Genomic DNA, 14,230 nt, shown 5'->3' on the forward strand with positions numbered 1-14,230 from the left:
CGGACCTTTTTAGGTTATGCGAGCAGAGTCATGAGGGAGTCATTGAACACTTCATGACCCGAACCTGGACGGTTATTTGCGGGGGGAGTTATCATCGGCGACTTTATGTTTCTATGTCTTGTAACATGCATATGTGAGCATTTGTGTTGCATTGTGATGTGCCAACCACTGAAAACTCCTTATTGGATAAGAGAAGTAGTAGAATTAGCAGAAAAAGTTTTACCGAACTTGCAAAGTCTTTCCGAGTGGCCTACTTTTAAAAGAGGAGTTCCCACCAACTTATGGGACCTCGTCCGATGGGGCCCAAGGGACCTAAAGGCATTAAAATAAAGCAGGACCACAAGCTCACACACTCAATCTCTTGCGCAAAAGCTGATGACCGGGCAGCCTGTACGGACTTCCACATTTTACGCTAGTGCATGTTGATGTGGCAGTTGTACGGATTTCCATGCCCGACGCTAACTGCTTTTTGGAGGCGAAGTGCTTTTGAGTTTGAATCTTTTCATGTAAACTGCTTTTCATAGGCCAAGGGCCTTTATATATGTGCAAAGCGCTCAATCTCTGGCACGCTTGAGGGTAAAGGTGCAGAGCGCGAGTACCTGCATTGTACTAAGTTCAAACAATATAAAGAAATACCAAAAGGGGCGCCAAGGTTTGGGGCCACTGCTCGCTGGGGATGGAATACCGCCACTCCCCGTCTCGTGTCGTGCATCTCGTGTCGTGCATCTCTTTCAGTTCAGTTGTTATTTGAAGTGCTTAAAGTTGTTCAGTTTGTTCTTTTCCATTGCCGCATGGCGCCCATCTCCGTGACATGGGCCATCTAGCAAGGGTATGTTTTCGCAAGAGATCTCGACCCACGTAGCATGCTTAGCCTCCCAAGTCTAAGCAAGCAAAGCAAACAGGTATGCATGGTTGGTACCTCTTCAGAGCCCAGTGACCAGACAACTAATGGCTAGCAGCAGGTGTACAGCCGTTGTCGACAGGGACAGGCTCGTCACACCGCTCCCCGCCGACCTCCGGTAGTCCAGCAGCACTGGGTTCCTACAGGAAACCGTTTCAACCCTCTACAACATAATTCCCCTGAGGAGCCTCCTTCCACATCAGCTTCACCACCGCCGCGCCCACCCGCCCTAGCCTTCCGTCTTTTCTTACCCGCCTCCACCTCCCCCTTCCACCCCCACCAACATTTTCCCCACTAAGCCTTACTTGATTCAAACATTTTGGCCGCTAGCCAAGTTCAGTGTGATGCCACCTGATGCAGCTGGATGTAGACACACTATGGTGTAGTAATCCTTTGCAGACACTCAGAGTACTCCTTGCTATGTATTTGTACATGAGGATTCTTGGAGAGAGGATGTAGCCCTATGGATTGCACGCTCTGCTTGGGCCTAGGTTGGGGACAGTCACTACAAACACGCCTATCTCCGGGTCCCTCGGATGTGGATTGCTCCCCATCCAAACCAGCCTCAAAGATTGTGAGGTTCGCTGTTGTACCAGCATCGGTCTTCTCACATTGATCCCATGAGGATTGTCTCATGGAATGTGCGGGGTCAGGGCCGACCCTGGTTTTTGCATCAAAGACGTCGTTTGTGTCAAGAGCTTCAGAGATGTCTTGTGCGTGGCATGATTGACATACTTATGCTACAGGAACATCACCTTTGTGAGAGCCGTATTCAGCGTTGTGGTCAAATCTTGCATGGTCGCTATGAGACTTTTTGGTTAGCTGCTTTCGGGCCTAGAGGCATTTAGGGAGGTGTATGTATGATTATTGCGGACTCATGGCAACCAGCCATTGTGGGCAGAGGTATTATTGTGCCAGGCAGGGCCTAATGGATCACTATGCACGTTCAAGGCAGCCTTATGGGCTTCTTGAACATCCATGCGCCCAGCCATGCGAGTGCACGAGCTGAGTTTTGGGCAAGGGCACATATTTGTGGAGTCCTTGCCTCATGCAAAGAAATGGTCTCTTGGGGGGGACTTCAACATGCTGGAGGGCCCCTCACACAAGATTGGAGGTAGCCATGCTACAGAACGTCTATGTATGACCTTGAGGATTTCAGATTTATGGCAGCATGCACGTTTTATACGCCCCTCAGATAGCCTCTATCCCAGAGAGGATTCTATCGGATACAAATCTCAGAGAGCAGATTATGGCACTTTGGACAGAGAGTTTGGATGTCACGAGGACGTGGCAATTGCTAACTTTAGTTGTTGGTTTCTTTCCAATGGGTTTTATTTTATTTTTGAGACCCTCTTTTTAAAGTAGCAAACGGTCGGACATTGTATGGCCAATGTGAACGGTAGCTTCACTTGCAGACGGGAAGTGGTCGGCACTGGAATTCGTATAGTAAGAGGATGTCTAGGCTCAGAGCAAGATCATATAGGTCCCCCCGTCGCACTTAGCAAGTTGGTGGATACTAGGAAGTGAACTCAATAAAGGCATAAAGTCAAGGTGGGACTACCAGCAGAAAATATCCGACAGTTGGGCCACATTGCATTTTTGGATGCGGTCCCAATGAGGATAGATGGTCAGATGACCACAGGGAGCCCAACGGAATCATTTCATAAAATTTAGGGAACTGCTATTTTGGGCCGCGAAATGTGTTCGCGTCATTACCTCTGGTATGACTAGGGGAACACTTTACAACTCTGCCGCGAAGTCAACTGGGCTACCAGTTGGGAGATTTTTAGGCGACAACCCCGAAACGGGCAAAATCTTGTAAATGCGCCAAGTGTCACTTTTTCATGAACTTGCCTCCTGCAAAAAAAAGGGCCTTGATTTTTAAGCTAGAAGAGGCTTCATTTGGGTTTTTGGTCACAGGTTAAGAGCTATGGAGTGCTTTCTTTCCCTCCCATGTACAGTGTGGTGCTAGGAGTGATGCCCTGCACGCTACACACTGCTCTCTCTCCCCTACGTGCAGTTATGTGATGCCCCACAAGAGGGCTCTTCATTTGACTGATGTACAGTTGTGTGGGTTCATGCTTTTGTGCTGAGGCAAGAGCCTCCTTGAGCAGGAACAGGGGTAGCTAGCTGCTACTCCAAAGCAAGCACCGCTGAGGGTCATAACCTCACCGTACATGTGCAGATTCAGCGCTGTGTATGCACAGAAAATTGACTGTTTTTCAGCCGTACGGACCCCAGAACCTTTGGGAATCGTGTCCCACTAGCAGAGAACAGTTCGGGGACTGTTTAGGGCTGGAAACAGGGAAAAAACCAGTAAATACAGCGACCTAATTTACTGTTTTTGGGCAGGAACAGAGGGTTTACGCCAGTGCAAGTGAGATCCAGCAGGGGAATTCATTTCGCGCAAGTTTTGGAGCTGTTATGCTGCCGAAATTTGGCCAAATCAGGTAGTATTTAGCGGGATACAGGTAAAGGATTCCCAGGATTCTACTTTGTAACTTACCCTCTCAAAGTATAAAGAAATACCGAAAGGGGCGCCAATTTTGGGGCCTACAGGTTGTCGGCCTCTGCTCGGGGCATTCTAGCTTCCGAGCCGTGTGTATATTCAAGTGTTAATTCCAGTCGCAGATTCCCTTTGCAAAGTGCTCTGTGTGTGTGTCTAAAGTAAAGAATTTCGGGTGAAAGCCAAAGCCTACCGCCCTATGGGCCGGTTTCAAGGTTCCGTTGCCGGGACATCAATCACTTTTTCCTCAAAGAGTGAGCCTCGGTTGTTTTGGGTGAAGGCACAGAGTGCAAGAACGCGGGATTACACTATGGCCGACAAAGGGAAGGGCATTATGGAAGAGGGTTCCTCTTCAAAGGACAAGCAGGAGATTCCTATGGTCTTTGAGATTGGCGAGAGCTCACGGCCACGTCAGTGTGTACCTCCAGTCAATGTGAATCTCCCGTACAGGGCTTTATGACTGGGCAACTTGAGGATGATGCGTTCAGGACTCAGTTAGTTGCCGCGGTGAATGTCTTTTCGCAGCCGGTGCAGAACCCAAGGTTTATGGAGTTCTTGCAAGCGCAACCACTGCAACAGCAAAATAGGCAACCTACACCGCGTACGGAGCTTGTTGAGGCTCAAGCCCAGGTACTTCATGCAGCTCAGGAGGATAGGAAACACTCGCATGTTGCGGAGTCTGGGGCTCCAAAACAGGTTCCTCCCGTGCCTAAACAGGTGGCTAGAACGCCTATTCCACAGGTTATGCCAGTTCAACCTGCCACCTTTCAGAGCAAGCATACTGTCTTGAATGGACAGGGAACTGGATACTAGGCTATGCACCCAGTTTTTCCACCACCCACGGTACATCCTGGGTATTTCGGGGGTGGATCAATGTTCCAAAGTATGGCTGGTTATGCGCCTGGAAGTCAGCCGTACATGCTAGGAACAGTGTTTGGGGGTATGCAAGGCATCATGCCAAACCCCATGTATGGAAGTATCGGCATGCAACAAGGTTTTTAGAGCAACCACAGCCAGTTTGGGGTGCCACAGAGTCATTTTGGCATGGCTGGTTTTTTTGGACAGCAGCCAGATATCGCACGTCTGACGCAAAATGTGAATGGCCAAGATGTGTCGATCATGCCTACTACAGTGCCCATGTTGCAGACCATTCCTTATGACAACTTGGGGGCACTGGAGAAACCAAAAGCTTACAAAGAAGGTGGTGCAACTGTAAAGTTCAGTACCTTCAGTGGTTTCGAGGATAAGACAAAGGCTCTCACTTTCCTCCAGCAGTTTGATACAGCTTATGCAGGAGGGAATTTTACAGAGGCCTCGAAAGTCAGGAAAGTTGCCATTTTCTTAAAGGACAATGCGCTCACATGGTGGACGACATTGTTAATGCAAGGACAGGCAACTGCCACTTGGGTTTACTTCAAGAAAATATTTGCATCTGCTTGGCTCTCAAATGAATTTGAAGCCAACGTGATGACAGATTGGCACCAGCTTACTTCAGCTTCATGCAATAGCTTGCTGGAGTACAATAGGAGGTTTTGTTAGGCGTTACTCTCAGTGACCTCCTACAGATTTGTGCCATTGACAGAGCAGATAGAGAAGTATTGTTGTAGGCTGCCTAAAGGGCTTCGTGATTACTGTACCAAGAACAGAGTGGCTACCCTCACTCAGCTTATGGAAGTTGCGAACACTAGTCTTGCCTTGTTGAAAGGAGAGGACAGTGGATTTACCACTGCAATGAGAAAGAAGGGCAGCAAAAGAAAAATTCAGCGAAGAAGCCCTTTGTCAAAACGGCTCCTGATGCGTCACAGGGGTCGGAAAAGACCACCAAAGACAAGCATTCAGCCGGGACTTCTGGAGCGCAGACAAAGAAACAGAAAAGGAAGCCTTCCGTGCGCAAGTCGCTCGAGGAAAAGAAAGTCCTAATGGCTGAAAACAAATGCTTTATATGCGAGCAGCCTGGTCACTTTGCTACCAATTGTCCACAAAGGAAAAGACCAGCTGCCTCTGATGATAAAGAAGACCAGAAAGGCAAGAAGACTAAACCCACGGCAGGTTTAGTGCCAAACATGGTAGGTGACAGGTCCAATACAGATGCCGGTGAGTTATGCAGGACATGGGGTAAAGTTAGGGATCAGACGGCACTCATCTACTTTGATCCAAGTGCCAAAGCCTACTTTATCTCACCAAAGTTAGCTATGAAGCTGGGCATCAGAGCTGAAGAGATGGGGTACACAACACAGGCAGGGTTGGCATGTCTTGGCCACTCAGAGTGTGTTACTCCCATTATTGGAAAATTGCGTCTACATATCCAGTCATATGTGGACACAGAAAAGTTCTACATCATGCCGCTGGAAGGATGTGACGCCTTGTTGGGGATCCCGTGGATGTTCCGAGTGCATGGAGTCTTGGATGCCTACAACAAAAAGATCACTGTACAGCATAGGGGCAAAACTCACATCTTGGATGTAAAGCTTAAAGGAGAGTCAGTCCCTATTGTATCTGCTTCTGCTATCACGTCTGTAATAAAGAATCATCTTTCTGTGTACTTGATTTTTGCACGTGATGTCTCAGATAGTGATCAGTCAAATTTATATGTGTTAGATGAAGAAAGGTCAGCATTTTTGCAAAAGTTAAGTGACTATTTTTTTTATTCGTTACCGTCGCAATTGCCGCCAGAGAGACCTGAGGACCATCGGATAGATTTGGTGCCAGGGTGTAGCCCACCAAATAGACCTCCCTACAGGGTTAGCCCGGCGCAGCAGAAAGAGATTATGGGCCAGGTTGAGGAGTTATTAGAGAAGGGGCTGATTCAGCCTAGTTCTTCACCCTTTTGCTCCCCAGTGCTCCTAGTGCAGAAGAAGGATGGCTCATGGTGCATGTGTATTGATTACGGTGCGTTGAATAAGAATACCATCAAGAATAGGTTTCCTGTTCCTTGAATTGATGATATTCTCGATTGTTTAGAGTGTCCTGAAATTTTCAGCAGGATAGACCTTAAGAGTGGGTACCATCAAATTCGTATAAGGCCAGAGGATGTGCACAAGACTGCGTTTAGAACGACATTTGGTCTTTATGAGTTTCTAGTGATGCCGTTTGGTCTAACAAATGCTCCTGCCACGTTCAACAGAATGATGGACCGGATTTTTCGCTCGCATCAAAAGTTTGTTGAGACCTTCTTCAATGACATGATAGTGTATTCGAAGAATGAAGAGGAGCATAGGCGTCACTTGACCATTGTGTTCGAAGAGTTGCGCAATCACAGGCTACTTGTCAATCTTAAGAAAAGTGAATTCTTCTTGGAAGAGATCCACTTTCTTGGCCACATAATCTCAAAGGATTGTGTCAGAATGGATCCCGCAAAGGTCGAAGCTCTTCAGACATGGCCAGACTTGAAGACTGTGCACGATGTCAGAAGCTTCTTGGGATTGTGTTCCTACTATAGAAGGTTTATCAGGAATTTTGCAGAGATAGCATCGCCTCTTCACGCTTTGCAAAAGAAAGAGGTCACTTTCAGATGGACCCAAAAAGAGATTTCAGTTTTTAGTCTCTTCAAGGAAAAGTTGACTTCAGATCCGGTCATTGTTTTGCCAGATCTCAGGAAGTCATTTTTGGTCCAGTGTGACGCGTGTGGCAGTAGCATCGAAGCAGTGCTAATGCAAGATGGACGAGTAGTAGCTTATGAAAGCCGAATTTTGCAAGGGCCAGAGAGGACTATGCAAGTCTATGAGAAAGAGCTCTTGGCCATGATTCATGCGCTTTCTAGCTGGAAGCACTACCTCTTAGGTGCTGATTTTGTTGTCCAAACAGATCATCAGACCTTGCGATACTTCTTGACACAGTCAAAGTTATCCGAAAAGCATATGCGATGGGCAAACATTCTTTCCATCTTCCCCTTCCAGATTATGCATGTGGAGGGCAAGAAGAATGTTGTGGCTGATGCGTTGCCAATCACAAGTGGCATGGATGTGCTATGTGTTGTTTGGAAGGGCAAGAAAGAGATCCTAATATGCATTTGAGAACATGTGTAATGCAAGAAACATCAAGCGTTGCTTACACCAGTTCTTCTTTATGGAGTTGAAGTGTGGGGTGGTAGCATCTCAAAGTCTACTTGGAAAGAGTTTGAGAATGTTAAAAAGTGTTTTCTTACAAACTTTCTCCAAGTTAAGACACAAACACCATATATGCTCCTACTTCTTGAGTTGGGTTCTCTTCCATTTGAGGTCATGGGTGTGTAAAGGGTTCTAGAGTACATGATAAAGATGCATTAAACCCCCTCACATGAACTTCCTATAATTGCATGGGAAGCAAGCAAAAATGTTCAAAAGACACATAAAAGTAAGCTCTTGAGCACGGGATGGATGCAAGAAATAAAGAAGGGGTTTGGGAGATGGGTGGGATGCATTACACTTGCTACTTCAGCTGTGTCAATTCCTTATCATCATGAGCTAGATGACATGAAGGAACAGTATACTGCTGATGAAGATTTTGCAAGCATCTTTGAACAGTTACAAGAGGGGCAACATCACTAGCACTACCTCCTCGGACTTGGTTTTATGATGATGCATGGCAGACTTTGTGTCACTAGGCCACTGCGACATAAGGTCATGGAAGAGAGTCATGTCCCACCGTATGCAGGGCATCGTGGCATTGATGTGACAGTTAAAGCGGTAGAGACATTCTTCTATTGGCCTACCTTGAGGAGAGATGTGGATGCCTGTTAGGTGCAGTGGAATGAATGTTTGAACTTTGCTCAAGATGAGTGCTCCATAATGTGCTCAAGGTTCCTTTTTGTTCTTATGGAAGGGAGAGCCTTCCGTTCTTAATGAGAGAGTGCTATGATCACAACAAAGTGAATGGGCACTGTGCATGCAAGTGTATGAGACTGAGAGATAGAGAGAGAAGAAATACAACACCAGAGACGTTGTAAAACCCTCCTCCGAAGGCCCCACTCTCGTCAGGGAGAGTGGTCTACTATTGATTGCACAAACTAGTACAAACTGAATGCATGTGACTGATGCAAGTCTAGGCTAGGTCGATGACAACGACGAGATGGCGAGACCGATCTAAGGGCTGAAATCTGCTACTCTTTATCTGCTGTCCAAAAACGCTAAGGGGCTGAAATCTGCTGCGGCTGAAAACGCAAGAGAAAACGCTGCCTTTGCTACTCTTTATGGCTGAAAGTCTGCGGGTCCTTGGGGCTGAAAACTGATGTTCTTTAGGGCTGAAACTGATGGTCTTTTAGGGCTGAAACTGACGGTCTTTTAGGGCCGAAACTGCAGGTCTTCATTTGCTGAAAATCGCCATGGCTAAATGCTGCAAATCTGGAAACACTAGGCTTGGGAAAAACGCCAGGTTGCAGAGCTTTCTTTGGGAGGAAAAGTGCCAGAGGCTAGGACTGTATGGCAATGATGCTAGGAGGCGAAACGCTAGGGTTGAGTTTGCCGTGCGAGGGTGCTTGATGAAAAACGCTAGGGAGTCTGCTTGAGGGAAAACACCCCCAAGGGATTCTTGCTTGAGAAGTTGCCTGTTGAGCGGTGGAGCTCTTGCTGCCTCTTCTGCCAATTAGTGCTAGTCTAGGTTTGCTTATATACAAACTTACTCAATTTGCCCTACCTACTTTCCAACAAAAGTCACTTAAAAATATTAAGTTAAAAATGTCAAAAATAGGTAAAATAGGCTAAATGCACTGGAACATTTCCATGAAGGATTCTGATGGGAATGCTTATGATCATGCTGTGTGCAACCAAAGGATATGCATCTACACTAAGTGATTGGGCATGCACGGTCTACGAATAGACTCACAAAAGTGCCAGATCACTTCTAATCTAGACTAACTGGACTGATTGAACCCTTGTCGTGTTGTAGCTTGTCCACGGACACATAGGGTTGGATGTGTCACGTGACAATGCCTTTGTGTGAGCATAGTTTGCCAAAAGGTCAAGTTTGACAGGCAAAAGGCACTAGGGTTGTTACAACCACTGCCGATTCCGGATAAGCCATGGGAAAGCATTGCTATGGCCTTCTTGCGACTTTGGCGCCTAGGGCCCTTCATCACTATGGTTCATGGCACGCCTAGATGGCAGTACCGGCCACCAATGTAGTTGTTTCCTCCCCCCATCTCCCGGTTAAACTCTCATTGTTTTATCATTGGGAGAGTCTCCCCACATGCTGATGTAGATAGGGGCAGATTGTAGCCCTTTGGGAAGGATCTTTTCTTGGCGAAAAAAAACAGTAGTAGGACTTTGTGCGACAACATGATAGAGATCAGAGGGATCAAAGTCAATAGCAACAGCGTGCTTAGTAGCAACACAGTGTGGACCAGACATAGAGACAAAGACAGAGATAGCCACGTAGAGAGTTTATATCAGACAGTTTGCAAAGTAGTTTGAGAGTCAGTTTAGTGAGGCCTTGGGGAAGTTGGTTTGGTCAAAGAGATCTTTATCATGGTACCGTCCCTTGGCTCTTGTGATAGACGATGAGTGGGTCCTCTCTCTCTTACAATATGGCTATGCCATAGATTGCATCCTTTTTTGGGGTACATCATCAAGAAATATTAGAGTGGATACAGATGATTTTGGCGGCACAGCCCAAGGGTTTTACAATCCCTTGGCTTTGTGAGCTACTACGGGAGGGTTGACAGTAGATACTTTATATAATCAGATACTTAGGACTTGACATTGTGGTTTTCTCTACATCGCCCGAAGTAGACAGGACTATAGGGCAGATTTGTGTAGTCTTATCACAGAGAAATAGCTTCATTTTTACTTACTGATTAGAGTATCTTTATCCCTTGATGTATCTTGTGATTTGTTTTGGGATTTTTCCCAATGATTTCATTGCATATCTTTCAAGGGTTTTCCCATATCTCTGACCTATGGTTGATTTTATGTAATGCAAAAGGTCAAAAGCCCCACTTTTATTGCGAATTTAAAATACTTGGACAACCACCCTAGTTGCACAAATGGGAGAATAGGACAATATCACAAACTCAATGCATTAAAAAAAACAATTCAGAAAAAGCTCTTATTTATAACTTGGCTCATGAGTTGCGATGACACTAAAGTAAGGGTAATGTACCAATGCCCTAAACACAGACTTTCATATTGCACTTCAGTTTAATCAAACAGTTGGAACCATCCCGGCAATAAATACTAATGAAGGAGACAGCTAACCTGATAAGGCTCATGTACATCTGTAACAATGGGCAAATCAAATGTAGTCTTCACTTTCTCCAAGATCTGAACATGATACAGACAATGTGTTTTGTATCAATGCAACAGGTACACTTCTCCAAAAATAGCGATCAAGGCCAATGCATGCACACACTAAGGATACTAGCTTGGAAATTGTAGTTTTCACTTTCTCCAAGATCTGGATCTACTTCAGGAATAGTCTCACTGGCCACGAGCTGAGCACACAAAACCTACTTGACAAATAATCTCAAGCATAATATGGTGGACTCTGGACACAGTGACATGCATACAAAAAAGAAGCAAGAGAAGGAAAACACAAGCAGACACACAAGAGGGCGTAAACATACAGACACGCACAAGAATGGTCAACATTAACTTAAGCAAAGGAAAACTTCTACCAAAACGTGAACTACAAAAGAGATGGTGAGTTGTACACCAAGAAAGATACACTCAGTTTCTATATCAAGAAAGAAGGCAATCCTGTTCTCCAAGGCCCTTGTCAAGCAGACCTTTAAACCCTCTTCCAAACCAGGTCCCCGGAAGGACTGTGCAGATGTTCTGTTGGCTTTATCAAAACTTGACTTGAAGATCAGCTTCAACCCAAGCCTACGAGCAAAAATATATATAAATGTTGTAAGCATTATTACCAGTTTCAATCATGAATGCAGTTCTTCAAAACTTTAGACGAGGTGGCTTGATGCAGTGTGTGTGTGTATGCATGTGTGTGCGCACACGTGCGTGGACCTTCTGTGTACATCTCAGAGAAGAGAGAGAGTGTTTGTGCCTGTGTTATTTTACTTATTGTCAGATCAAAGCTGTATGTCATATTCTACTTTAAAAGACAAAAACAGATGTCTGCTACAGGCGTGAATGACATTATGTGATACTTCGGTCATTCACGCATTGATGTATGCAGTAGCAGTATGAGCATCAAGCTTAGCTGCTCACTGGTGGACACAACCCTAGGTCATTATGATGTCGAGAATGATACGCAACAGATCCTCAGTCTCACATGATATCATCAAAGCAGAGTTTGCTGCACCACCTATGTTGCTGGACACAGTATTCCAGACGCCTTCTACAACAAAAGAGGTAGAGATAAGAGGATGAACTGCAAGTCAAGGAGGTGACCATGACCGTGGAAACCATCTGCTCATAGATAGATTCAGAGTGATGGTCCAGGAGAGCGATGTCCCTGGACCGCCTCTTATATAGAGCAATTTGAGGCATCCAAGCAGCTTGCTGAGTCATGAGACAGAGGACCATGGTATGCACAGTTGAGATAGCGGTATACACAGCATGGGTTAGAGGTTTACAGATTACCAAAAATTCCAGTATGACAAGGATGCCTAGCACACACACACCTCACCTAGCAAGAAAAACAATGTACTAAAACGCCCTTCAGCAGGCTGTACATACGTACAAGAGACATGGACATCACCTAGGCAGCCCCTACCGCCACACTTCATGAGCGTCTCGGAGGGATCAAACAGACTTGGGCAATACTCAGAGATTTACATAGTTTTTTCAGAGGTCCACTCTTACACCCACGACCACATAGCAGGAGGTCACACTTCAACGAGCCAAGATCTGCCGAGCTAGCAGGAGACAAAGGGCACCAGGCTATCAAATACGCAAGCCTCTAACAGCAAAGCCAGACATCACCAAGACATAAAGGAAATATTGGCTCAGCTCCACTGAGATCTAAGCATATTCTGTACGAAGCTCCCCCCCCCCCCCCCAGGATGAAGCGGAGTTGAGAAAATAGGTGGAATCGGGCAATCACACTTTCATAACCCTCGGGTCATTCCTTGCGTTATTGATGGTTCCTTTTAGATACTTGAGAGAGAGAGAGAGAGAGAGAGAGAGAGAGAGAGAGAGAAAGAAAGAAAGAAAGAAAGATTTTTAACGTCTATGTCAGGCCGAAATCGGCCTATGAGACAAATCAAATGTACATGGTGTGTATGTCATCCGTCTATCGGAAAGACAAATGAAACAAAACTGATACAAAACTGAACTGAATGTAGGTAGTGGGGTATCTGAGGAGGGATGGAGCTCTATCTATAGGGGTATATGCATGTCTATATGCTCAAGGTAGTACAATCATGAGAATGCATCAAGCTATCTAGCTCCATCCTGTACTAATGGGGGGATGTAAGATGTGGTACATGGGCGGGTCTGGTGCCAAGGCTGCCCGGATGAAAGCTGTCGGGTCGGCCCTCATCTGGGCCACTCGCTCCTCAGTGGCACGGCGCTCCCGGGCTCGGATCTCCTCGATCTGTCAGTGGTGGGAGCTCGCGCCCCTGTAGCCTGTGACTCGTGGTCGTCGTCTAGCTCGGCTCACCTCCGCCTGTGGGAGTGTCACTCCCCTCCGAGTGTCTGGTGGGGGAGGGGCGGTAATCCTCTGAAAGAAGTCTGTGAGCTGCGACTGTCTCCCCTCTGTCTGTGTAGCTGTGTGTGGCTGTAGTAGTGTGTCCCGATGGCTCTGTATCTCTAGTAAGAACCGTCCGAGCTGTCTCTGATCCCGAGAGTCCATGATCTCTCGAAGAGTGGGCTGTCCTTTGAAGATGGCCTCATACCTGCCTCTGATCTCAGTGTATGCTCTGCATCTACATACAAAGTGCTCCTCACTCTCCACCTCCTCTGTGCAGGCTCTGCAGACGCGCTCCTCCCTGGGAACACCAGTATGTCTCCCGATCTCAATCTCTAACCTGTGTGAAGCCACTCTCAGCTGACCAATCGCCACCCGTGAGCTATGTGGCATATATGTGTCCATGTAGCGTGGTCTCTGTATGAACCCCCCAGGCAATATGGTGAGAAACTGGTCTTTGTAATCTGACATCCTCGTCCCCAAGCCAGGTGACTCCCAGACTCTCCTAGTGTATAGCTGCCACAGATCCTGTCTCAGTACCAATTTCCTCTCACTGCGAGAGAGGTGAACATATGGTGAGTGGGGGTCGTACTGGAAAGGTGGTAGGCTCTCCATGTCAAGACCGTGTCCCTCAAACCATGCTCTGACCTGTGAGTACCATGCTCTCTCATGCCCACTCTCTGATAGCTGTATAGCTGCCTCAAATGCTCTACGAGTAAGTCTGTCAGGAGGTAGCTCTCTCATCCTCTGGATGAAGCAGACTGTCTGGAATAGTGCCTCTACCACCATGGGTGGTGTGGCGAGCTCGGCTCTAATAATGTCATGTGGCACTGTCTTCTTGTTGCGGAGCAAGCGTGAGATCATACATACATGTGGCCTCTCAAGCTGTGTCCACTGGTCAGCTGTCAGTCCTGGTGCCCATACTGCCGCCGAGTACATCAAGGCCGGGGTGACTAAGGTGTCGAAAAGCCACCCCTTCGTGCGGGGTTCCTGAAAGTGTGCCTGGTGGCATCTCCGCTCTAGCATGGCCAGAGCTGCATATCCTCGGGTGAGCCTGTCAGCAGCAGCCTGCCTCATAGTGAAGGGTCCTGGTAGGCTGGTGAATGTGATGCCAAGGTAGACATAGGAGGTGACTACATCAACCTGTCCTCCTGCTGCTGTGAAGGTGGCAGCGCTCCTCACTGCACTGGATGTGTGAAAGATCATAACCTTGGTTTGCCAAGGTTCACAGTCAACCCCCTGTGTGTGCTCAATTCGTCCAA

The 14,230-nt window shown here is 46.8% G+C and overlaps 1 protein-coding gene across 2 annotated transcripts in view; it reads right to left on the reverse strand.

The window, feature by feature from the left end:
- The window catches only part of LOC147428991 (2-dehydro-3-deoxyphosphooctonate aldolase 1-like), a 173,157-nt gene that overhangs the window by 101,163 nt on the left and 57,764 nt on the right, over positions 1-14,230 (reverse strand). For both annotated transcript variants that reach the window (XM_086495373.1, XM_086495374.1), the window contains exons 3-4: positions 11,107-11,203; positions 10,577-10,642 (exon numbers count right to left, since the gene is read on the reverse strand). In XM_086495373.1, coding sequence (XP_086351499.1) covers positions 10,577-10,642; positions 11,107-11,203 — 163 coding nt within the window. The remainder of the gene's footprint in view (positions 1-10,576; positions 10,643-11,106; positions 11,204-14,230) is intronic.

This window comes from Adiantum capillus-veneris, chromosome 22, assembly GCF_014529385.1.
Source record: "Adiantum capillus-veneris isolate H3 chromosome 22, ASM1452938v2, whole genome shotgun sequence".
NCBI lineage: Eukaryota > Viridiplantae > Streptophyta > Polypodiopsida > Polypodiales > Pteridaceae > Adiantum > Adiantum capillus-veneris.